We start from the raw sequence: 27,703 nt of genomic DNA, 5'->3' as shown, positions 1-27,703 counted from the left end.
AGATTCTACATTATTAATGAAATTCTTGATACTCAGTTTAGTAGGATCTTTTGGGAATTTAATACATACATAAAACCGAGCTATAGAGAATTAAGTTCAGCAGATGTCAAAATCAGATGGAACAGTTTCAGTTTAAGTGCTCACAATGTTAAAATTTTATCGCACATTTGTGCTACTACAAATGAACGGTCACATGACAGACTTCTTCAAATGTGTGTTGTGCTGCATACTAATACTACCCTGTCAACATGTTTGTTTTGTTATGTTCTGTAATATTTTTCTTTGCCTATAGCGCCTCAGTTCTAGTTTTGTTCCTGAGATCTCTTTTCTCATCCTCATTTTAAAGGTGCAGTTATGGAGATATGTTTGCAGTAGTTTAACTATGAGCCATCAACAATATTTTATTTGTTTTTGCTCACCATTTATCAAAAATTAAGTATTGAAAATGGTAAGCCAAAAAACTGAATAAAAAATATTTTTTTGAACAAATTCACCCATATAAATAGTAAAACATGTCAACCAACCAACATTTCAAGAAACATAGACTATGAAAATCTTAACCACTGTATAAATCAAAAATTAATCATTAAAAATAATCTTAAAATCATTAAGAAATACCATTATTAAAACATTTCAAATTTTGTTGCCCTTATTTTTAAAACGAGACTGATAGTATTTTATTTTAAGGGAGTCAGTAATTGTATGACTCCACATGTAGTGTACCTGGCTCAGTGTGGGACATGTGGTGAATTTTATGTTGGGAAAATCAACAGACCTTTACATGATAGGATGAGGGAACACCTCTATCATATTAGAAAAGGATCTCCACATAATGCACTTGCCAAGCATGCAGCTGAGCTACATTGTTACATTTCAGGTGATTGAAGCTATGCACCAAGTATTAGGGAAGGGGACATTATTACACACACTGAATATAAGGAAACTCATTGGATTGTCCTTTTACGGGCAGACCGAGGGAGGGGCCTGAATGAGAGGGCCTCCATCAAACCCATTTTAAAGAAAAGGAGGTTGTGTAAATAAAGCTCATTTATTTTAGCTTTTATTCCTCCAATGTACTTTGTCATGGATGTCTATGTATATGCACTTATTTGTTTGCATAGTGTGTCATGTCATGTTTCTATTTTATTTAAGAGTGTTTTTCAAGAGTGTTTGTTTTTTTCTTTTTTGCCACATGGTATTCTATTCTATTTTAGTGTTGCATACTGTGGCTTTAATAGTTTATTGGTTGATTATTTAATTGATTTTTTTAGCAGGTCTGTTTTATATAAATGTTAGTTAGGTGTATGCTCATTAATGGTCTGATGCAGCTCCTATGCGAAAGCGCTTATCTGTCTGTGTTCTCGTAATAAACTGTGGATTTTTATTGTTAATGCATTGACTGGCTTTATTTCTGGACTTATTGATTTGCAGCCGTGTTTGACTCCGTTGGTATATTTATTCGTTCTTATACTTTTTAATTAACTTTGTACTACGGAGGACTTACCTCGTGGGTGCTGGCAGCCTTTATCATTATATTTAATAACTAGTTTGCTAAAGTCTTCCCATGTGATTGGAGATTTTGACAGTCCAATTTTTGTAATGTAAAATTTAATAAGGGCACACATTGTGATAAGGATATGTTTTAAAATTTTTGGAAGTTCATTTTTTTTGGCATGCAGTATAGCCGTCTCCCATGACAGGGTCATTTTTTCATATCCCATTTTCTGTAATCTAGCTGTTAAAGAGCACCATAGGTTGTGTACCTTACTACAGCTCCACATAACATGGAGAATATGAGCTGTTTGATTTGGGCAGTGTGGGCATATGGGGAAAATTTGGGGGCTTAATGTTATATTATTATTTTAACTAAACCATAAACAGAGAGAAAATAAATAAGAAAAATGCTTTTACCTTTTTTTCATTATGAGGTATGGAAAATGTGATATTTATTTTAAGCAGATTTGAAAGTACTACCATTGTTAATGGAAAAACAAAGAAGAAAAACAATAATTGATGAGTCAGTTATATTTAAGTCTTTTGTTTTTTTTTTTTTGTCCACTAACTTCAGTTGTTCTCTGCTTGATGCTTAAGTGGAAAGCCACTGCATTCCATTTCTTCTGTTTGGTCTATGGTATTGTTGTTTAGCAAATAAGTAACAGCCAGATTCTAATGTATCAAACAGTTTGGTACCACCTGGAAAGAATATTTTTAGTCTTGCTGGAAACAGGAGATGAACTTTAAAGTGTTTCCTTTTCAGTTCTTTTATTAGTGTCAGAAATTCTTTTCTTCTTGTAATCACTGCAGAATAGTCATTGTCAAATCTTATGATTCTACCATTCTATTTGACTGGAGAGATAGCCCATGCATTTTTTATTATCAAGTCCATGTCATGAGAAGACAGAAAATGTACAATTATAGATCTTGGGTTAGAGTTTACCTTTTTAGAAGATGAAGAAGTTGTCAGTAACCTATGGGCTCTTTCTATGCTATAAGAAAGGGATTATTGTAGATTTAACATGCTGGGTAACCAAGAACTGAGAAAGTTTATCATGTTGTCCCTTACTGTTTTTTTTTTTCTTCTGGCAAGCCATATATACAAAGATTGTTCCTTTGTGAGCTATTTTGTAGATCATCCATTTTACTGAGCAAAGAAATGTTTTGCTTTAAAAGAAATTCCACTTGATGCTCTTCTTCAGTAGCTCTGCCCATTAGGTCATTTAAGGTATCTTCCATACCAGTAATCTGAGCAGTATGCTGTTTCATCATTTCTTTCATCAAATCAATTTGCTTAGTAGTCTCTTCTTTAAATAAATCCAGTTTGTTGTCCATTTTATCAATTTTTGTAGATAAATAATTCATAGAAAAAAGTAAAGATTGTAATTCCTTCTTCGTTGACTGGTCCTTCATGCTGCTTTTGGAGTTCCTCATCTTGAGGAAATGCCAGCGAACTTTCTGGGAAGATTTTGACAGAAAATTAGACAAATAAAGAAAAAACATCTCAGTATAGTCTTCCAGGAACTTTAAGAAGTAGAAATCCTTAGGTTTAATAGATCTGCTGGTGGTGTTTTTTAAAACTTTCTGTCAGAAATATATATTAGATAGCAGAGGTAAAGGAAAGTGTTGCTAACCAGCCAACATCTTAGCCACACCCCAAACATCCCTCTGTTCCAATGCCTTTAAATTATCTACTGGTTTATAAACAAATAAGGGTTGCTCAGCCAATGTGACCATAATAAATTCATGATTCTGAAACTGGATGCACCCTGTAAACTAGGTGTAAATGAATTCATTACTATCAGTCCTGTTTTAAAAATAAGTGCAGCAACATTGAAAATGTTTTAATAGTGGTATTTCTTGATAATTTTAAGACTGTTTTTAATAATTCACTTTTTTTTTAATGGTTTTAAGATTTTAAGATTTTGGCAGTCTATTTGGTTGATTGGGACATTTTACTGTGTATATGGGTGAATTCATGTAAAAGAATTTGACCTGAAGAAGTCTGGTTATTGTTTATTAGATGAAAGTGCTTACCAAATTCTTATTATATTAAATTAAATTAGTTGATACTATTTAGTGGCTCTTTTTTGGTTACATTTTATACTGCAAGTACTTTTGGTTACTGTTTTGTTATGTGCTAGTGCTTCCTTTTCTTTGCTTATTAGTCAATGCTATTTAAACCCACCAACACAACTGCAGAATAAAAGTGCTAATTTCAGTACTGTATTCAGGAGAAATGCAATTAGTGAGTTAGAGGGAATGATTTCCATGTATGAAATACGGAAGTATAAAAACCAGAGTACTACAACAAGGTTGTGAAAAAGAAGGCACTAATCTTATATCATATAGAATAAAGATGAGAAGTTCCCTTACCTGTTGTATGCCAGACTTTCTTGTTTGATGCCTAATAGGATGAGCACTGATTCTCAATGGTGTGCTTGTGCAGCAGCTTGCTGAAACTGAGCAAGCCCCCTGGCATTTAAAACCATTAAGGCTTCATCCTTGGAGAAGTTAGCCAATTAAAATACAGCTAATACCCATGCAGAAACTGGCCAATCAAAATCAAGCACTCCAATCAATCTCTCACTGGAACCCAAGCTCAGGTAGCTGTCTCATGGAACCCTCTTATCTCACCAAAGGCTGGAGCACTGAAGACCTGGTTCTAGGAAGGCAATGAATTCCTTGTAGTGTTGTGAATTTACAGGAACACAGATAGAAAAGGGCTTTGTAGTCTTCTCCTTCTCTGTAGTCTTGTCTCCAGAGTAGCCAAGTAGTAGAGTCATATAACTATATCTAATGGCTAAATATTAAAAAAGAGAGATCATGCTACTTTCTACTGTGCCTAAGGATATTTTTTTATTCATGTACACTATGGTCTTTAATAAGTATAAAACAGCATTTTATACATCATGAAATACTAATAATTATTAAGCATAAACCAAATACAGTGAGTAGCAGGAATAATCATACCAACAGACAGGGTAAAGGGACAACTAAAACCAGGTATCTCACTCCTTAGTGAACTGATACAGCTTCAGAACTATTTCTGCACAAAAGTATTAGGAAACAGGTTAGTACACAAAGCAAATAAGTAAAGTCACTTTAAAATAACTTGCTTAGTAGTAGTATTCTTAGACAATTCTGTTCCTGAATAACTGCAGTACCAGATAATACCATTATTTCACTTTATTTTTCTCAGCTTCTAAGGCATGCGAAGACCATACACTTTAAAAACAGAAATGGAGAGGATGTCTACTTTGATGATAATGGAGATCCACCAGCTTGCTATGATATTTTGAATTTTCAGCTGCTTTCTGATGGATCTAGCAGGTATACCCAAGTGGGCAGCTTCGACTCAACTGCTCCAAAAGGACATGAAATCAGTATCAATGAAACAGCTGTTATCTGGCATTGGGGATATGGTCAGGTTTGCATTTTCTTTGTACTTAGTGTTATCTATTTCTCTGACTACAAAGAGATTTCAACAAACCATTAAAACAATTAGCAAACAAATGTCAACTTAGCATTTCCAGAATTTCCAGTTTTTCTTTGTAGTTCTGATAAATGTTTCAGTCTGTTTTTGTGCAGGTGAATCATTCTGAGCTCCTGTCAGTTAAATAAAAAAATCTGCTATCCTTTAGAAACAGACAAAGCAAATCTGTTCATGTGTCCTTCACTAATTTACCATTCAAAATAAGCCATGTGTTTTTTATTCCAGCTTCAGGCCAGTGTTATGTTCTAGCATGTAAAACAAGCCTTGTAGTTTACCATTTTGTCATTGAAAGAATACCTGTGGAGATGGGAAATATTATGAAATCCACCAAGACGATAAAAAGCATCTCCTCCAAACACAAACACTGTAACAAATATAAACTTGAAGTTTTAAAATCCTACAATCGTGTATAACTGCTTGCCAGTTTTTGTATACATTTTCATATTTTGCATCTGTAATACAACGTGAGTTTATGCCTGAAAATATGTCAGACTTGGGGATTTTTAAAGAGTAAAATTCTTCTACTGATGTTTATGAATGAAGGATATTGTAGGGAGAGAATATGTTGATGGCAATTCGTATGCAGGATTGTGCATCCACACACTTGGCTGGGCAATACTTGTCTGTATGGCCTAAGCAGCAAGGAAAAAGTAGAAATCCCTCATTTATGTACCTTCTGTTATGTGTATGCTTACCCTTATGTCTGGTGAGTTTTTCTGCTCAGGTTTACTTGGCTGTCTAAAAGAGGTGCCATAGTAGAATTTATACTACTCCAAATGATGTGTAATTGGTAAATTTATAGTATTTCAAAGATGTATCCTAGGTGAATGTATGCCTTCCAAATTGTCTGTGGGTATGCATTCTGTGAGCTAGTGAGAATGTGTTGGTCCTGTGATGGATGGGCATCCTATCCTGGCATCCTATCCAGGATTAGTTTCTCTGCCCTGTGTTCAATGAGTGCTGGAATGGCTTCAGATGTTTGTGCATGCACAGGTGTATAAAACAGGTGTTGGTTATAAATGACTGCTTTAAGTATGGTATGTTTAGTATCCCACTGCTTTTACTTTGGCTCAATGGAAAGTAAGAATAAAGTGGGAGGAAGAGTACTATATTTGAATAGTATTCTGCCACGTGGTTTATTCATGTGAGAACTCTTACCCAACTGAGGTGTGCCTTACTATACAGTCCAACTAGTCATAAGCAAGCATCAATAACTGGGGAAGGGTTAGGGTCAAGAACACAAATGAACCTTCATGGCTGTCTGGGTGAGAGCTGTGGCATGACTCTCTTTTACCACTCTGGTAGAAAATGAAAGTGTACAGTAAGTAGATAATAAACAAATTTGAGGGAAAGAGGAAGATATGCAAAAATAAGTAGACCTGTCTTTCATTAATGCTAGAATACAGTTTTGTAGTTTTTAGACCTCTGTCTCATATTTGCACACACTGCTTAGGTACCATTGAAGTCCCCCTGAATTGCAAGAGAAACAACTGCAAACTGCTCAGCTCTTGTAATAAACAGTTGAACTTTATGACAAATGTGACATGAAAATTGAGTAATTTTGCAGTCTGAACAATGGCTTTATGTATTCTCATTTTCTAGACTCCAGTCTCTGTCTGCAGTGACCTCTGTCCCACTGGTTACAGAAAATCCCTCCGACGTGGGCAACCAGTCTGCTGTTTTGACTGTGTCATATGTTCCAAGGGACATATCACAAATCAGTCAGGTGAGGAAATAAATATGAGCACTTGTAAAAATTAATGTATGGTCTCTGATTTGTAACCGGTATCCAAAGGGATGACCAAACTTAAAATCATTAATGCCAAGACAAATAAATGCACATAATACAAGCTATGCCTCAAACCACTATGATGGAGAGCATTGCCATTTAGTAAAGAGGTACAGATTTGGAGTCAGTTTATTAAACCGCAGGGGTGCAGGTGTGATAAACCCAGTGATTGAATTATTTATTTATTTATTTATTCATTCATTTTATTGCTTTCTTTATCAGGAAAGCCCATCTGGGGCTATTTGCTCATTTTCATTGGAAGCCGGGGAGAAAAGATCCAAGAAATAACATTTGCACAAAAGTAGAAATTCAATTACTTGTTGCTGCACGATTACATGGTTTACATAAATTCATGAATATATAGTTGGCACAAAGACACTGGACCACGGATTTGATGCAATACCATTTACTGGACCAACAGAGGTTTTGCAATTACTTGAGCTTTCCCTGCTGGCATGAGCCCTTCACTCAGAGTTATAAAGTTGCTGATGTTTGATACAGTGCTTAAATATCCCCTTCTTCCTAGAAAAGGAAATACATCATTTATTTCATTTACATTTTTTACAGTTGTCACAAAAATTAACAAATTAGATGATGCTATGTATTTTTTTAGCTGATAGATGGATGTGGAGTCGGTCAGTTGGTGTACTGTGATTAATTAGTTTAGTTCTCCCTAGGTAGTCTTTTACTGATAATTTAAAAGGATTTGCATGACTTGAGTCTGATTTTGTTTGGAGGTGGAGTATCCATGAGAGTAGATTTTCATTGTTCAATTATTTTGTTTGGAGTATAGATTTCTGTTGGGTGAATGCCATTGGTATTTTTTATATTTTTGAGATGAAATAAAATTAATTTTATTTTTGTTGGGTTACCTAGTTACTGGGAATCCTGTAGCCACTTTTCACTGGAGGTGAAGGCATCTTGAATAAAGGTTTGGGGTATGAAAAGACATACATAAAAGCAAGACTAAGGAAAAGTCATCAATATATTAATATGATGGTGGCAAGTTTTGATTTTTTTCTGCATGTTTATTAAGATCCTAAAAAATAATGTTCCCATCATAGTGCCTTGCAGGGATACCTGTTATGACTGGAATGAAACTGGAGTGGAAGTTTAACTATTTGACATACCGGGGTGCAATTGTCAACATAGCTGGTGAACCAGGTGACAGTGGAGGGTGCAGGCCAAGGTGTTGAAGCCTGCGAGGGAGGACATGGTGGGAAACCACATGGATGGCTTTGGAGAGTTCAGAAAAGAGCATGGAGATAATGTGCCAGAATTATGATTTTTGATGATTGTATCAAAGAAGATTGGCTTTTCCCTTTCATTGATATGATAAGGTCAAAAGCCATGTTGGCTAAGATAGAGCTTATGGTTTTCAAGCAGGAAAGGCAGAGGTTGTTCGTGAAAACCTCCTCAAGATCTTTATATAGGGGTGATAGGAATGGGATAAGTTGATAGTTGGATAGTTAAATGAATATGCATCCTCTGTGAGTGGAGTTATCAAGGAGGCTTTACATAGATTTGTTCTGTATCTTGCGAATATAGGTTTGTTAATTAGAATGGATACAGAGTAGCTTATTCCTTAAGCTTTTTTTGCAAAGCATGGCATGCTGCTTGAGGTTAGTGATGTGGGCTTTAGTTTTTAAGATATTTTCTAGTATTTTTATTGGTGATCATTTTTAATATGATTCGGTTGGTGTAAGTGGAGGTGACTGACGTGTGGGAGCATGACTTGTTTATTTTTAGGGAGTTGAAGGAAGATGTGTGATAGTGCTGAATCTGTCAGTGATTGTTAGGTTTTGATGGGAAAGAGTTAGGACTGAGGTTTCTAGCTGGATTCAAGAAGGTCTTAAGTTTTACATGAACATTTTCTAGGTTTTAAGACATGAATTTTGACAAGATGAGAGAAAGTTTCTCATCAATTAGGATTTACGTTTTTCTTTTGGAACTAAAACATTTCTTCAGTCCCCCCCCCCCCTTTTACTTTACTGCATATTTACTGTTTATTGGACAGCTCAACAAATAGAACACCTAACATTAATAAAGCTGATGCCATTAGTTTACTAACTCATTAAAATGATTGGCTAGGTAATAATTTTAATAAAGTAGTGCCAATTCTATCTCCAGTTTCTTTGCTTCTTATACATTTTTACTGAACTTTTGTTCATTACTCTTTTGAATGCATTGGCATAGTCTGCTGACACATTTACCATATTCCTTGTAAGTCTGCCCCTCCATTCCATTCTTTTTTCAAGCATCTGTGAAAAGACTGACTCATGTTTCCATGTAGTATGTGACATTAGAGACAAGTACTGATTCTAGGGATTATGGTCTGTTACTTCTGTGTTACTCGTACACTTTGCATTCTGTCCCTTAGCCACATTACTACAAACTCAGCCATTTTCTCTGTTGGTACCATCCCTTCCAACTCCTGCTTTATGCACCACAAATGATGCTGGTAAGCAATAAAAGACCTTGATGAAGACTAGGTATATGTCAACTTGCTTCCCTTGTTTACTTCTGTAACCCAGGCATCAAACTAAATTAGTTTCATAGGGAAATATTACCTTGTGAAACAAATGTCTGTGATCAAGGAGTTTTTGACCTCTGAATTTTGCAATTTACTTCACATTTTCTATGAATTTTAACTACAATTGATGTCCAGTTTACAGATGATGATAGTTCCTTATCTGCCTTTGGTGCCCCCAAAGGGAATACTACTAAGGCAGTATGTTTCCAATCCTCTGTAATTAGCCTTGTTGTGAAGAATCTGTTGAGCAGTACTGTTAAAGCCTTTTTGAATACTTTGGCAGTTTCTACACTTGGCGCATTTCCTACACTCAAGACAACTATTATAGGTGATAAGGATTACCAAGTAACAATAATGAGATGCAGACCTGTACTTATGAAGACCGGACAACATTGTTAGAGCATAAAGGATCAGAACTGATTTAATCCAGGGGGGGATCATACAGAAGGATTAAAATATTTGCATCTGTAATCTGACAAATATATATGAATTAAGTATGGTCATAATCTTTGGTTATCTACACTAATGAATCTAATCAAACAGGAGAGTTACAACACTGTAATGTGACTACCTAATCTGTAGGAACAGAAATATTCTCACTTGTAAAGGGAGCAAAAACAGCCAGTACAGACATGAAGTATTAGCGTTTTCCGGGCAGAACAATAAAAGTCACTGCTACTTAAAAAGGACTTTTAATAAAAGTTAGACAAGAACAGTGTCTGTACAACACACCATTATGCTGGAGTACAGGTGTAAGAATATTTGTGTATACAACATGTCTTTGTCAAACCTGAAAAAGTTCTTCAGGTTCATTTCACTTCTATGATGACCATCTAAACAGACAGAGAACAACACACTGCATGTGTATACTGAAGGAATGTCTGTGACAATTTTTTTTTTACTTCCAAACCAAGAAAGAGCATAAGGTCTTTGAGAGTCCATTATAAAGGAGAGTGCCTGCCCAGGCACCATGCATCTCAACCTGTAAGCACAAGAAATCTGGACAAATCCTAAAATAATGAAAGTACAAAAGCTCAAAAATAGGGATAGATTTTAAATATTGCTCTAATAAATTTAAAACATTGCTAGAACAGCAGGATTTGTGTTATGATGCATTTTCTGAAGAATATGAAATCTGAAACACAAATGCATGTCATTCTTTAGTGGCTTCAGTCCTCAGTGATTTGCTACAAAACCAACAATGTTATGAGGAAAAGACCAAAAAATATGAGGAAAAAATCAGGACATTCTGTGAAAATCTGGACAGTTGAGAGGTGTGCCAGGTACCTTATGCATTGCATTTGTGTATTGTTATGGCATGCTGTGAGATGAAAGGTAGCACAGCATGTTGCTCCTGCCTACCAGGGTATCCTTAGAAAGGATTCCTTTACTGCATGATGCAATATCAGTGAGGTGTCAGCATTACATCTTTATTTATTGCTTTTGTTTACCTGAAATGTCTGATTGGAGACAAGGCCTATTTTCAGTGGAAGCCCATAGAGAAAGCAATACACACACAAAAGGCAATAATAAGCACTCTTTACATCATGTTTCAGTAATATACAATAGTCTTTACATTGAGTTTCAAAAGCAGGAGAACTACATTTCCAATTTGATAAGGTATGCATGTAGCCATATTACTGCTATTTTCAACAGAAAGCAATATATTTTATTAGAGGTACACTGATGAGAGAGCTACAGTTGAAAACAAAAGACAAAGTGGAGTTGAGGATGAAGGACTATATCAAAATGTGGCGGTAAATTACAGTGCAGATAAGAGAAGGATAAGAAGGGAGCTGAGCAGTGATGCTGCTGGAGAGGAGTGATGTGCTAATCCTGTCTTACCGTTAGTGGGATGGAGTTCCAGATTTTTGACAATTTGATGGGAGAAGAGGGAACAGCCTAAGTTATTAGGTTTTGACAATTCTAGGAGGGCTTTGTCAGAAGAGTGCAAGCTTCCATGTGGGTTGTATGGTTGCACGTGGTTGGCTAGAGATGGACAGTAATTTAGTTTATTAAACTGTAGATAAAGGGGAGTTGGAGAATGTAAACTATTATAGTTCAAGCCACTGGATGTGTCTGAAGGACAAACAGTGATGTGATCTATAGGAGAGGTTGGCTGTAAAGGCTGCTCAAGTTTGTTTGAGTTAGTCAGATATTTGTGAGAAATGGTGCTGAATAGAGGAGAGTGGATAGTACAAGGGTAGTGATGATATGACATCTTGCAGTGTTACATAGGTTTTGCCCTATAGAGTGTGTTTAGTTTTTGTGTGTTTTTTCAGTGTATGTTGAATGTGGAAGTCAAACTTTAGGTCTTTGTCTTTATAAAAAATTATTAGTTTGCTTTGCATAACAACTATTATTTTGATATTATTGCATACAATTAATTTTGTTTTGTTAGGGTTTAGGAAAAGCTGGCAGCTAGTCAGCCAATTTGCAACAAAAGTGAAGAATTCCTGGCTCAGTTCACGTAGGGAATTTAGGTTGTTTGCTGAGTAGGTGATGAGAGAGTCATCTGCGTATTGTGTTAAGGTAGCATTCTTACTGTCCAGATCAAGGACATTAATAAATATGCTGAATAGGATAGTTCCCAGTATTGATCCTTGTTGGTACCGAACTGCAACAGGGGGAGAGAATGAGATGCCAGTCAGACATTTTACCACCTGGAGTTAGTGATGTAACTAGGAAACCAGGATCGAGAGGAATTGTCAAGACCTAGATAGGTTGCTTTTGTAAGAGTATAGGGTGGGAGACCGTCAACAGCTTTGGGGATATCAAGAGTGCAGATACAAGTTTATCATAATTTGTGTATGTCAACAGTAGTAGTGAAGTTAAGGAGGATGGTGGAGCTAATGTGGTAAGGAAGAAAACCAGGATGTGAAGGAGAGAGGAGTGCATTTTGTATGAGGTAGTGTAAGAATTGGGTAGTTGGGTGTGAATGTAATTCTCAAGTATTTTTGATGGGGGAAGAGAATGGCGATGGGTCGATAACCGGTGAGTTTGGTAGAATGGCCAGCTTTGTGGATCGGAGGATGTGACATTTTATTCCATAGTAAAAGTACATAAGATTCATTGTTAGAGCAATTTCAGAACTGCAGCATATTGCTGCAGCCAGTGGATTTTGTTTTTTTTTGTTTTTTCCATAAAGTGATATCCTGTGAATAATGAAAATGCACAGATTATTTGACAATCTGTATTTAAATAGATGCACTAGCGTTGTGAATATTAACAAATGATGCCTCCTTTCTTAGCATGGCTGTCAACTGTGGCTCCCTAATAACGAGAATATTATTTATTTTTATTATTCACAAACTTTAGACTTAAATTTATTTGCGAACCAACATTACTTTGTGGAAAAACATTTTTTGCATGCTTACTGGAAGAAAAATATTAAGACAAGTGATTACGTATTTCAAAATTGTTTTGCCAAATTTTTTACACAAAACCAAGCTTTATAAAGGAATCTTAATTTTTTTTTAACTGAGGTCTAAATGAGTTATTTTCCTAGTATTTGAAAGCAGCTAAATGCATTATCCTGTCTCCCAAGAGGACTGCTGGAGAAGGAAAAGGAGCAGTCCAACATTCAATGTTTTTGCAGGTGGGGATGCACATCTTGAATGTACACAATTAGCTTTGGTGCAGAAGGTTGCAGGTTTTATTATGACAACTAGTTGTATTCATTTTCCAGTACTGACATTGATGTACAGCATAAGTGGGGTGCTACACATCAGAATATGCTGTTATTTGGATGAGAAGTTAAACTGAAGTCCAATCTGCCTGAATTGGTGATAGCTCAGGTGGATGTAAAAGGTTCTGTGGCTCTTAACAAAAAGAGTAGGGTTTAATTTAAATGACACACATGCAATATTCATATTATTTTACAATATTTTACAATATAAATTTACAGTATATACAATATATAATCACTTGCATCTTACCAAAAATACATACAATCATATCCTCATATATTTCTTCCATAACTAAAATCATATTATTTGCAGAATATCTGTACAACACCATTTTATTAAACAAAACATTTCTCAGTCCTTCATTACATATTTCCCAAATTAGCAAAAACCTCTTATCCAGTTTTTCACTTACAAGTCATACTCCTTTCCATAGTATCCATACAAAATCATATACATCTAAGTCTCATCCATTATTTTTATTCATTATATTTTCTTCACGTATCCAGCCCATACCTTCATCACTGTTTCACATAAAAAAAAAAAATATATATATATATATATATATATATAGAGAGAGAGAGAGAGAGAGAGAGATGTAGATATATTCTGCTGTTTGCTCACAGCATACCACACATTATTTTATATAACATTTATTTTCACAGGATGTTAACAATCTCCATTAAAAATCTGTGCACACATTATTCCTAAATCTTAATACTTGTTTTATAGCCCGAATTATTTTTTTTTCTCATCCCTTCCCAAGAATTGATATAGTAAAGTGAGGAATAGTTTTCATTATACCATTACTTCCTATTTTTCCTATGTCAGTATTTACTTTCATTAATTTTCTTTTGATACAGTATACATTCTTTATGTAAAATAACTTTTTCTTCTCCATACGATCATAGGAAGTTACTAGGCTGTTGGCTCTAAGGCCCTTATAAGCCTAGCCAAGCGTTTAACCCATGCATAGAATAATCAGCACCTGATGCCCCTGTCCAGCAGGGATGTGTGTGGAATCCCAGGGATGTGTGTGGAATCCAGGGATGTATTTTCTATTTCCCATCCAGTTATCCAGGTTTTACTTAAAAAGGGCTAAAGAGGTGCTCTGCTTGATGTGGAGAGGAAGTCTATTCCACAGAAGGGAGAGTCTCTGGGACATAAATCTGTCCTGCCAAGTCCTATTGATGTCACAGACCAGGTTGAGGCTGCTTGTGTGGGTTACTCGAATGGAGCTTGACTTGAGAATATGCAACAGTCCAATCAAGGCGAGGTCTAAGATCGCCTTGTATGCCAGACAGATGTCACCTCTGAGGAGTCTGTATGAAATATAGTAGAGGGATAGGGCTTTTAGCCTATCTGTGTATGGTAGATTTTTGAGGCCCTGAATTCTCCTGGTGAGGAAATTCTGTGGTCTCTCCAGCTGCTGCATGTGCTTTGTGAGGTACATGCTGAATGGGGCATTGTACTCAATAATGGGCCTTATAAGGGAAGAATACAGGGATGTTATGACCTCCTTGCCTCTGGATGAGATACCATTACTTATGAGGTGGGCCATGTAGAAAGCTTTCCGTACAATGGAAGCAACATGGTGGTCAAAATTTAGGTTGCTATCAATCTAGGTGCCCAAATCCCTCATGACTGACTGCATGCTTAGGATGTTGTTATTAATGTGATAATTTGTGGGGACATCACTCTCCCCAAAGAGGATGATGATGCATTTTTTTGTATTCAGCTTAAGGCCATGTTTCTGGCACCAGTCATTTGCTTGGGTGAGACCCTCTTGGAGGATGTCCATGTCACTAGGGGAACTGATGACAGCTCCCAGCTCATCTGTAAACTTGGTCACCCATAAGCCATTGGTTTTGGCCTGCACCTCAGAAAAGTATATCCCAAATAACAGAGGCGCCAAGACCGAACCCTGGGGTACGCCGCTCGATACAGGTCTACTGCTTGAGGTGCCTTCCCCTATTTTGACTAGGTGGATTCTATCAGTGAACCAGTTAGCTATACATGGTAGCATACAGATTGATGCCTAGATGAGAGAGTTTATCTATTATGCCTGAGTGGGGAATTGTGTCAAAGGCTTTGGCCAGGTCAAGGTAGGCGATGTGCACCGTCTTCCCCTCATCTGCTTTGGTGATCATCTCAAAAAAGTTGACCATATTTAATAGACATGACCTCCCCTTGACAAAGCCAAACTGCATGGGATTGAGTATTTAGAGGTTGCCAATTTCCTTGTTAATGAGGTCCATGTTAATCCATTCCATGACCTTGCAGATCAGACTAGTTATGCTGATAGGTCTATCATTTCTTGGATCGGTGGATGCTCCACCTTTGTGTAATGGGATGACAATGGCTGTCCTCCACTCAGCTGGGACAAAATCAGTACTCAGGGTTTGGTTGAATAGGGCACCTAATGGTGCAGCAAGTTCCTGCCTGAGTTCATGTAGGATGCAGCCTGGGATGTTATCGGGTCCCATGGAGGCTGTAACTTTGCCTTTGAGAGAGCAGTGATGACCTGCTCCTTAAATATAAGAGGAAAGGGGCAGGTACTGGGAATGCCCTGGTTTACTGATGGGGGGGCAGATGGGTGTAATGTTCGCTAAATCTTTCAGCCAGCAAGTTTGCTATTGCTACAGCATTTGTATATGTGGTGTCCTTGACCTCCAGTTCTGAACAGATATGGGTGCTACCTTTGAGATTATGTGAAGAAGGTCTTATGACTATATCTAGTAGATGTGGCCAATTTGGACTCAAAGTTTGCTTTAGAGGATTTCACTAGTGCTCTTATTTGCTTGTTCAGGCTAAGGAGAGATTGCTTCCAATTGGGTACCTGCTCCTTCTTGGTCTTGGACAGCAATTTTTTTTCTTTTGTTATAGAGTTTATTTATTGCATATGTCCATCAGACAGGTTTACTCTTCCTTGTGGAGGATGATTTAGTCCTGTCAGGTATTCCTGATTCCATGCATCTATATAAATGTTCGTATAGTAGTTTGGTATAGTTTTGGATACTGGTGCCATTTCCTACTCCATGCAACTATACTGCTATTTTCTTTTTTGCATTTAATAATCCAATAAAATGTAAAGATGTTACATGAACTGTAAGATGAATTAATCTCCACTATCTTCAGTCAGAAACATACATACACATCCCGTGTAATCTAATTTACCAAAACTGACAGTATTAATCAAGTATACTTTTTAATAACCTAAATGCCCACCAAAAACTACTTATTTCTCTAATTCCCTCTATCATTTTACATTTTTCTTCCTCTAAGTTACCAAATATTATGCCAAGCAACTCAATTTTCGGATGTGAAAAAAATCCCTTCTATCCTAACAGCATCCCTTATACCCTCTTCACAAAGTATTAATCAGCAATACCAGAATTTCCTTTATCCAAGTCTTATTTTTTGTTATAACAATCACATCATTTGTATATGATAGGAAAGCACTCTAAAAAAGAGAGCTGGAATGGCAAGTCAGTTTTAATGCATACATACCAGGTCTTCACTTCGGATGCTCAATCACATGCATCTTTCAGCTCAAAAAACGTAACCATAGGAAACAAAACTGACACCCACCCACCCACAAAGGTTTTTTTGATGGCAAATTGTATTTTTGAGTTTTGATTTTCTGATTGGTACAGATTTCCTTTTTAATTCCCTAATTCTAGTAATCTGAAGAAGCTTCTGCTTAGGAGTGAAAGCATTTAATACCAAATGGCTCTTTTAATTGGCTAGCTCTTGCTATGAGCACTCCTATTTTATCGTTTTTTTATCCACTTTACTTTAATTTCAGATTCACTATATAGAAAGATGACATCTGATGCCCTGCAAAAATGGGCACCCTTGATTCATTGTTTATGTTGATGCCAACATGCACATCATTCCCATGAACCAGTAAAAATAAATGGCTTTTCAAAGGCCAAAATATTCTGTTAAATATTTTTAAGGAAGAAATTTTTTTATAACATTGTGAAACTAATCTGTTTTACTTAACAAGAAGATGGAGGTGGATAACAGCCTAACCAGTCTGACTTGTATGCTATTTAGGGCCTTAGCGTCCCTCTGAAATCAGCTGGTTTGACTATTAACCAATCATAATTCTTTTTCTAATTAGCGACTTGATATCCCCTCCAAACAGCAGGTCTAACTATAAACCAGTCAGGAACCATAGAATTACCCCCCCAATCATAGGTGTTGTATCCTACCACAATCTCTTGCTTAGTGTTATTTAAACAATCAGAATCATAATGGTTTATCAGGAAAAAACACTATCTGATGAAGTCTGATAGACAAAAGAGCTCATTACTTTGAATAAACCTAACAACTTAAGACTCAAAAAAGAATTGATTCATGTTTATATTGCTTGTTTTAAGAATGTGTTCATTCTATTCTGGTTAGCTGTCTGCCTGGAAAATACCTATGGGAATATAACAGAGGATTACTGCAAACAAAAAGGCTTTTTCTTTTGTTCTTTTCATATGACAAAAAGGGAATCTCAACATAATTTTGTGATCTATATACACCATCTCCTGACCACCCCCCTAATAACACATGGAACAACATTTATTGCTAAGTAAAACAATATTCTCCTCATGGGCAACCCTGTCTCATAACCCTTCTTACATATATTTGCTCAGTAAATCAACCACACACCCTACCTTTCACTGTTGAGCTACTATATGCTGACTTTAATGACATTATTTCCCCATTAAGCCCATTCTGTAATAAGATCTACCAAAAGCATTCAAGATTTATACTATCAAATGCTATACATCTTCTGGCACTAATTTTCCATGTATCTTCCCATACAAAATACCCAGCACCTCTTTAACTATAATCAAAAGGTTATAAATCCTTTTACAGTGTACACACTTGACAGCATAATCTCATTCAACATATTCTTAAATCTCACTTGCATTCTTTTCATTAATATTTTATCCACATTGTTAAAAAATTAGTCTCAAATTGTATTACATTCTTCCCCACATAAAGTTAATAATCCCTACACATATGCAACTATGATGTGTATCATTCTTATATCATTTATTGAACAACTCAACAAAAATTTGTTCTACATTAAACATTTTTTTATGCATCATAACCTATACTATCTTTCCCTAGTGATATATTTTTTAAAATATTATCCTAAGTACATTATCCATATATTCTATCACAATTCTAGCTTGCAAACCTTCTACTACTCCCCTAGAAATTTTCTCTACGTTAACACTCACTCAACATTCACATAGCCTTCCCTATTCAATGTCTTAGAATATGTCTTTATACTATCCAAAAGTTTTTACTTTTTAATTCTCCTTTCTCATTCCTCAGTTCTGTACAAATTTACCATTTTTAGTCATTTTTACCAAAAAATTACTATCCTTATTTCCCACTTCTTTTAAGATATTTTATCTATATAATAATTCCCCAAATTTTTATTCTTTTCATATATTTAATTTTCTTTGCAAAATTCACTATCATTTTTTTCTAGACCATCTAACATACTTACACGCCAATAAACATTTTTTCTTTATTCATAATTGTAACATTACCTGCAGATATACTTTTCTATGTTTTTTTAAAATACAACCCACAATTCTGTCCAAGATTTACATTTATCTCATAATTCAATGTTCCTTACACAGCTGCTCATTCTTGTTCCATTTGATTTACTTCTAAGATTGTTCCTAATAATTTTCGCATGTCCTCCCCCTCTAATAATAATATAAATCTCCCCCACTTTCATCTTAAATGATCTGAAAAACTCTGTAATCAATGCACCTGTTTACATTTCAATAAGGTTTTTTATATTACATAAAAAACTTTGTCTACAATATGTCATTTATATGTGCACTTTTATTGTAATCTCAAATCCCTCATTTTAATATTTCCTGTAATTTTTTCCTATCATGATTCAATTTTATTTTCTTGTTACACCTGAAATGAATTTAAATCCCCATCAAAATAATTATATTAACCATGATATAAGATTTTATCTTCAAATAATCCTTTTCTTTTAGTATATGTATGTCCATATCAGCCTGAAAACCCTGCATTTAATATTTTAAAACTTTCACTAAACAAACAATCCATGATTTCCCAGATTACACATGCAAACTTTTCCCCAGTCTTTCAACTTGCTCTCTATTTCATAATGAAACAAATATTGTATCCTGCAGACAAATGCAGTGAGCATGCACATTTTTGCAACATTCTAATATTATCCTGAATGTATTCCCCAATTTACATTAACTGACCCTAATTTTACATTGTCCATTTCCCCCTTTTTAAAAAAAAACTTTGGGAGTAATTTTTAAACTTTCATTTTCTCATTCTAACCTTCTATCCTATAGAATTATTCCTGTCTGGTCTATCTTAACTCTTCAAATTTCCCTTCTTTATGTGTTTGATCAATTAATAGTTGTTCAAACAAGTCGGTAGTCTTAATTATAACCTTTTGTAAGCCTCTCTGTATATCCTCTCTTGAGCAAAATTGTTTCACAGTCTTCATTTTAACTTGTACACTTATCTACTTTCATCAGTTCCTCTGTACTTTTATCCCCCATTTTGTTTGTTTAAGCAATTTCCCTCTCTTCATTTACCCTCTGCATTTGTACACAATCGAACAAGAAGTGGCTGCCTTCTCCACATAACCTATATTCTGCTTTACTTTAATATGTGGATTGACCAATTTCCCCACACTGAGAATGCATCTTTTTTTAATCCCAAATTAAGTGCTATACTCCCCAGAATAGCAGCTGTTTGCTTGTACATGTTGGCTTTAAAGAACCTCTGAAACATTGTATAAATATAACACTAGACAGATGTATAACATCTTACTTCATATTCAGTATAATTTCCACTTCCTATGCACCATTCCATATACTTTCATCTTTTGTTTAAACAGTTTCAATTTTAGCAATTTCCAACATTTTTGTACATTGTCCTATTCTATATTGAATCTAAACTATACAAAAACATCTTCTTGAAAAATAGTACCTGTCTAATAAACAGTTAATTCATGAATAACAGTCTTTTTTTTTCTCATTTTCATTTAGAAATCTCTAATGTCTCTGTCTCAAAAGTAACAGGTCAGAATGATTCTTTGCACAGGTATACAAGGAATCTTACATCACTTAGTGAAATCCCTAAGGACATAATTAAATAATCCCATATATAATGCCATTTAATAGCAACATTTCTAGCATGCATTATTAAGTGTATCTCTCTTTTTATATTGATCATTATTCACAGTACCTTTTTTGCTCTTTGTTCACCAACAAAACTTGGCAAATGTCTTTCATGTCTCTGCAGAAATCTTACCCCTGTCACTTTCCTTATTAGGTACTTGCTAGCCAAAAGATGAGACTGATTCTTAACAGGTTCTTCCTTATTCAATAATTCTAAAAGATTTATATCATGTATATCCCCAGCTTCCATTTCAGTGCTTTCACCTTTTTGGTCCTCCATCTTAGACTGTAAAGCAACTAAATGATGCTTATTTGTTACATCCACCATTTTATCTTAAACTGCTGGTACTATGATAATTCAAATCTTCTATTTCCACATCATTATAATTTTTATTAACTTCACCCATAGCTTTAGCAACAAATTTATCTGTGGTGTTACTTCTCTTAGCCACCTCAGCAGCAGGAATGGAAGTGAGATTCCTCCTAAGTCAGAAAAAGAAGGTCAAATCTGAAGTTTGGTACCTTGGCTTAGTCTCTCTAAAATATATGACTAGCCCTAAAAAAACTAGCCCTATGTAAAAAAGTATAAATGTGAGGGCTGTTGTGTCAAGGCCCCTGTGATGTATGTACCAATCTGAAAAAATAGGATAAGATATTTGTGAAATTTATACAAAGTATGTTTCTGTGTGGTACAACCTCAGTGTGTTTGTGTGTGTGTGTGTGTGTGTGTGTGTGTGTGTGTGTGTGTGTGTGTGTGTGTGATGTGTGTGTGTGTGTGTCCCTGTGTGGGGAGGTGTTCCTTCTAAATTTATTAACAGAAAATTTAGTATGTCCAGTGGATGAAGGCATGCATAATTGTCTTCACAATATGTAAATTTATCAGATTAGTGTCTTTGCTAATTTTATCATATCAATCTAATAATCAATTAAATATTTATGTAACATAATATATTATATTGTTGGTTAAATATGTTGGTGTAAAATATATAACATATAAAAATGTTAAAATATATTTTGACAACAAACGAAAAACCAAAAAGCGAAGCAAAAGCACAAATACCAATCAACTTAATCAACTGCAAACACTAAGCACTTTTGTCTTTTCCAACTGTCACAAAGACTCATCAGAGTAAACTAATAGCATACACAGAATATTTTAAATACCCTAATACCAAAAATCACTAACTTTTAAAAAAAAAAAATTAAAAGAAAATTATACAGACAAACCACCCTTTCAACTTGCTTGCTTTTATTTGAAATAAACACTAAAAAAAAAAATAAATACAATTTATTAAATTTTTTTTTGCTGAATTTTTTTTAAAATGTACTAATTTTAAAAAAAAATGGCCATATGCCATATTTTCCTCCTATTATTTAGGTGTCCCCTTCTTGCATCAAGAGGTTGAGAGGTTGAGACATAGATGCTGGAGATAGACAGCAAGGATGTAGCAGCCTACTGACACCAATCCTAGGTGGTCCTAGGGTAATCAGGTTCAGTATCTCAGGACAGGGGGTAATATCATGAGGTTTGAAAAAGCAAAAAATAAACAACAACCACAGGGAGGGGTGAGCAATGACAATACAACTGTAGCCAAATCATCAAGCAATAGCACAGGTACACAGGGTAGCAGTCATTCATGTCATTAGATCAAACTGAACGTTGAGTGTTAACAAAAGGACTCTGGAAATCCTCATTCCAGTCAACTGAGACAGTCAAAAATAAAAAAAAAAAAAAATAATTAAAAAAAAAAAAAAAAAATTTTGCAGCCTGCCCCACCCACCCCCCACCCCCCTGTTAATTTGTATACTAAACACCAGGTCACAAAAGGAATAGGGAAATTTCACAATTTACCCCCCATCGATCACACCCAGGCTCCCCATTATTCCATTATTCTACATTATTTTTTTTTTCTATGTATTATAGTTTGTTATCTGATAGTCAACATGTATGTCCATCTTCCTATTATCATGAACTCTTCTACAAGACTGGTATTGTGGCAGACTCTGACACCTGCCATGTTAATGTGAAATGATCGACCCTCCTTGTTGATGATGTCCCCAGCTCTAGATGACTCTCACTTCTGAAACTGATTGCCATCAAGTACACAAAGACTAGGAATCCAGTGCAAAGTGACATGGGATATAAGTGACTGGACCAAGGGGAAAACATGTATGACAGTTTAGTAGAAGGATTTTCTGCAGACAATGAAGGAAAAACATACTGGAAAAATATTTAGACTGCAAGGTGCAAACACAATGGGCCATAGCAGTATAAAATGAACAAACTAGTTGGTTACCAATATATATAAAACTATAAACTTTATTAAGAGTTTAATCATAACTATCATCAAAACTTCAAATTGTCCTTGTAGTGCCACATTATCTCCTTTTATATGTATTAGTTGCAGGAGGACACAAGTTATTGACTACTGTCAAACATTCCTCTCAACCTTTTAGAACAAGAAATCTGGACAGAGCCATATATAAAAGTGGGACAAAGGCCCACAAATAGGGACAACTTTTAAATATTGCTCTTACAAACTTAGAAAGTAGATAGAATAGCAGGTTTTGCATAGGTTCATAGGAGTATACTAGGCTAATGGCCCTGGACTCTTTACAAACCTAGCCCATAGGATTACCCTGACATCGTGCCGCCCAACCTCTACTCTGTCGAGTAGAGCCACTGGAGTGATCCCCGGGGTGAATTTTCTATTTCCTATCCACTCATCAAGGTTTCTCTTGAAGAGGGCCAGTGAGGTGCTCTGTTTGACATGTATAGGAAGTCTATTCCATAACAAGGGCAGTCTGGGTTATGAACCTGTCCCTCCAGCATCTTCTGTTGATTGTGGTAATGAGGTTGAGATCACTGGAGCATATGGTGTGGAGGGATTGGATTTCTTTAGATGTAGCATTTCTAACAGAGTTGGATCAGACATGTGTTTGTATGTCAAGCAGAGATCATCTCTAAGTAGGTGATATGAGACAGAGATGAGACAGGCATTAGCATGAATTTTTCTGAAGGGCGTGAAGTCTGAAACTCATTTCTCTGTCATTATTTTCTAACTTCAGTCTTTGATGATTTGCATACCTATCAACCTCTTAGTGCAAGAAATCTGAACGAAGATTGGTAAAATGGGGGACAAAGGCCCAAAAAGAGGGACATATTTTAAATATTACTCTTATAAAGTTAGAAAGTTGCTAGATTAACAGGATTTGTTTAGCATACATTTTCTGAAGGATTTGAAGTCTGAAACTGAAATGTATGTCATTATTTCGTGACTTCAATCTTCATATCATTCCAGTGCAGTGATTTGCCAGAAAACCACTAACTTTATGAGGAACAGACCAAAAATATAAGTCAGAAATCTGGACATTCTGCAAAAATCTGTACAGTTAAGAGGTATGCATGTCAAACCAACAGGGCTATATACTTACATTATATACAAGGAATGCACTCCATTTTCAAGTAAATCAACAGAAAGATAAAAACATGAAGGCTGTGCTGGCCAAAATGATCACCACTGCCCAAGTATGCACTACCTGACTGGCAGTCAGCAACCCTAACTTATCTCAAACTCCTGCCAGACGAATAGTTCCATAAAGTTTTTCTGGCTCTGTTTGTGAGGAAGTTAGTAGTCCATAGTTAATTTTTAGACTGAAAAGCTATGAATGAAATGTTTGCTTGTGTTTTAATGTGTGTAGACACTTATGCTGTGATGTATGAATCACAATGGACATCAGCATCCATTATTTGAAAACAGATGCATTGTCAGGAAATAAAGATGGTCTGATCATAATTAAAACCAAACACATACTTCAAGTTTTCATTCTTACTAGGAATGCTACATGGAAATTAGAATATGTTACTGAGATAGTATTTCAAATATATATATAATCTGAATAAACTGACATGCATCACATGCTTTAATAGAAATCCCAAGGAAACTTCAAAAGAGCTATCTGAACCCTTGAGCTCATTGATAGGACTTGTAGCATGCAGTGTTTGTTTAAACATATCTCTTTCTAATGGCATGGAGTAACTTCTTTATTACATAGTATTGAAAATATATACTCACAATAAATTTAAATAAAATATGAAAAAATGAATGGAATTAACAGGAATGATGTCTGCTGGGGGATAAAAGAAATAATTTGAATGTTTACTTTGAAAGCAGTGCCTACCTGCGGTGGTCGTGCTGTGGTAGCATTGTCACCTCACAGTAAGACGTTGTCCTGTTTGATTCTCAGCTAGAGCGTCTTCTGTGTGGAGACATGCATGAATGGGCGTACCTTCGATGAAGGTTGTGCATCAGAGCTGGCAACACGGCACGTAAAAATCTACTGCCAATCATTAGCAGACCAGATTTCCGCTGTGGCGACCCCTAACCTGGAAAAGCTGAAAGACACAACATCAACAACTTTGAAAGCTGTGCCTGAGCTTTTTAAGTAATATAGTTAGATTTCTACATTCTCCAGATGTATACCTTTGATCCCAATAAAATTATTTAGCATTACTGATCACAAGTCGACATTAAAGAATGGACATAATGTCCAGCAGAACCTAACTGTAATTGCAGCATGATGGAAATTTTAATAGGATATGTACTTAGGTTCATCTGCATGTGACTGAAATGTATTCAGATTTGTAGGAATCTACTTTAGTGGGCTTCCTAATGAAGGTCATCTGTAAGGAAATTTCTAAATGTAAATTGCTACAGACAATGAATTTGGATAACCTTCTGTTGTATATAGCTCAGCATGTTTTTCTCCTTTGCCACTCCTCTTTCACAGATAACTGTGAATAAGCAGACTCTAACCCATCAACACCAATCATGCTTGTTAGATTAGTAATTTAGATGTATGATAACTAAGGCTGTTATACTTCTGATACAAAAATTAAAATGTAACTTTCTTTCAGATTCCAGAGAGTGCCAGTTGTGTCCGGTTGATCAGTGGCCCAATGAAAAACATGACCGATGCATTCCAAAAGATATAGAGTTCCTTACATTTAGTGAGACACTGGGTGGAGTTTTGACTTCTGCTACTGGAGTTTGTTCTACACTTGCTGCATTTGTTCTTTATATCTTTGTGAAGAACAAAGAGACACCTATAGTCAAGGCTAATAATCGTGAGCTGAGTTATGTATTGCTTTTTGCCCTTTTGCTTGGATCCCTGTCTCCATTACTGTTCATTGGACGTCCAACATCAATCACATGTATGCTACAGCAAACATTATTTGGCATTGCATTTTCCATTTGCGTGTCTTCAATCTTGGCCAAGACTGTTATGGTAGTAATAGCATTCCGAGCCACAGATCCCACTAGTGGACTAAAAAAATATTTAGGTTCAGCTGTACCAAATCTAATAGTTATTTTCTGCTCAGGCTTACAAGGAATAATATGTATGGTGTGGACAGCCACATTTCCTCCATTTCTGCAGTTCACCACAAGTTCAGAGACTGCTAAAGTTATCATTGAATGTAAGGAAGGCTCTGTTGTATTTTTTTATGTGATGCTAGCCTACATGGGTCTTCTGGCTTGTGTGAGCTTTGCAGTGGCCTTTGCTGCACGTAAATTGCCAGATATTTTTAATGAAGCAAAGCACATTACATTCAGTATGCTAGTGTTTGCTAGTGTGTGGCTAGCTTTTATCCCAGCATATCTGAGCACCCAAGGGAAGTACATGGTTGCTGTGGAGATATTTGCTATTTTGTCTACCAGTGCAGGAATACTGATTTGCATATTTTTCCCCAAGTGTTACATTATTCTGTTCAGACCACAAAAGAACACAAAGGAGCATCTAATTGGTAAAAGGCACATTTAAAATTTATAAAATATAGCTGTTATTAATTGAAGGGCATTGCATTTTATTTATCAGTCACTTCTAAAAATGAAATAGTGGTTCTTTGAATCTTTCTAACATAATTCCATATTTTTCAAACTGAAAATGTTGATATTTAAATGCTTATTTTAAGACCTTTCTAAAATGTTTGTACTTCTATAATAAGTTTTGATAGACTACTGAATTCTGCTTCTTGGGTTTTAGAATAATGGTTAACAGTTGTACATGTTGCAAGTTATTGGCAATTGCAGAGATGCACATGTCTGAAACACTAATAAAGATGTAATTGAATTCCATCATAATTTTCACATAAAAGTGTAATTGTTAGAGAAAAAGACCTCTGTCATATGAAGCTTGTGACAGAAATGAAGCAGATTGATAGGCAGAAATATCTGACATTGTATTTCAGTATCTCATGAAACTAAACAGACTACATTAATTTTTGTTGGTGTTGCAGTACTTCTCACAGTTGGTTTCAAAACCAATGCACATTTTATGGACTACACAGGCATCTAGCTATTTTTACTTACATGTTGACTGCTTTTAAAATCAACCTGTGTAAGTCATAAGGCACAGAATATCCTTTATCATATAACCCATTTGATTAAGGGCCTAAAATCTGAAAACTGCATGGCTCATTCTATGGTACTAATGGAAAACTGTCCCTTGTGGAGTAATTTGTTTACAAACCCTTCTGCCACATTCATTCATTTGCATAATCTGCCAATTTAATTAGCAGATTGTTTCTTATTCCTATTCTCTCTCTCTAAGACTACCACTCCCCCAATCCTTAAAATAATCATATACAATAGTCATTCTTTGCTGACATAGCTTGTTTCCCTTCCTATACTTAAATCCACAATAATTTTCTTCCACACACCAAGCTAGCAAGTTAAATTTAAACCTATGTAAAAAATCTAATTTTATTTATATTTGTTTACTAGGTAGTAAATTGGTCAATACTGACCAATTTCAGACTCAACCCTGATACAACATACCCAGAAACATAGACATATTATGAACTGATCTCTCCGTTTTACCCACAGTGAATGTTTTGACTCATGTACTGCACTCATTACAGCAGATTCAGTTATATTCTGTCTGTCTATTGTGTAAGAATGCAAACGCATCCTGCTATATGCACCAGTGCCAACTGACAGATGTCTTGCTCTTTGATATTTGTACATAAGATAACAGAATTTTCTTATAATGCAATGTAATTTCCTTTTTTCTGATTATACTGTGCAGTATTCCTCTCTTAGCCTCTCTTGAAAATGGATTATTAGCACTGTGAGATATTCTCAGCTATTGAAGAGAAGTAAATGTTTGCCTATCTGTCCTAATGTTATGGTCACTAGGAGAGACATTCTTGTCTGAATTAACAAAAGAGTTAAATACATAAGACTTCATCAAATGCTTCAGTGTAGTATCAATGAGATTGAGCACAGAGCCAAAAATAAGTGATGCAAAATGTGTCAGTTCACAGAATAGTATGTCAAAGTGTGTTAATAAGTGAAATAAAACTGAGTAGCTTTAAGTGGATTATGGTAAAGTTGGATATATTTCTTAAGCTGTTATTTATCCTCTACAGAATTTCCAGCAAGCCATTTGTCCTCACTGTCATTGTTTGATACTGTTCTTTTATTTGCTATATTAACT

General features: G+C 35.4%; 1 protein-coding gene across 1 annotated transcript in view; it reads left to right on the top strand.

Annotated features, from left to right (window-relative positions):
• The window catches only part of LOC122800435 (extracellular calcium-sensing receptor-like), a 45,720-nt gene extending 19,694 nt beyond the window's left edge, over nt 1-26,026 (top strand). The window contains exons 3-5 of the mRNA XM_044069880.1: nt 4,697-4,924; nt 6,593-6,716; nt 25,122-26,026. Of these exons, the coding sequence (XP_043925815.1) occupies nt 4,697-4,924; nt 6,593-6,716; nt 25,122-26,026 (1,257 nt within the window). The remainder of the gene's footprint in view (nt 1-4,696; nt 4,925-6,592; nt 6,717-25,121) is intronic.
• The last annotated feature ends 1,677 nt before the right edge of the window (nt 26,027-27,703 follow it).

This window comes from Protopterus annectens, chromosome 4.part0 (genome assembly GCF_019279795.1).
Source record: "Protopterus annectens isolate FY-2018-M chromosome 4.part0, PAN1.0, whole genome shotgun sequence".
Taxonomy (NCBI): Eukaryota; Metazoa; Chordata; order Ceratodontiformes; family Protopteridae; genus Protopterus; species Protopterus annectens.
Note: the sequence above shows the minus strand (reverse complement) of the source record. Positions and strands in the feature narration are given on the sequence as shown.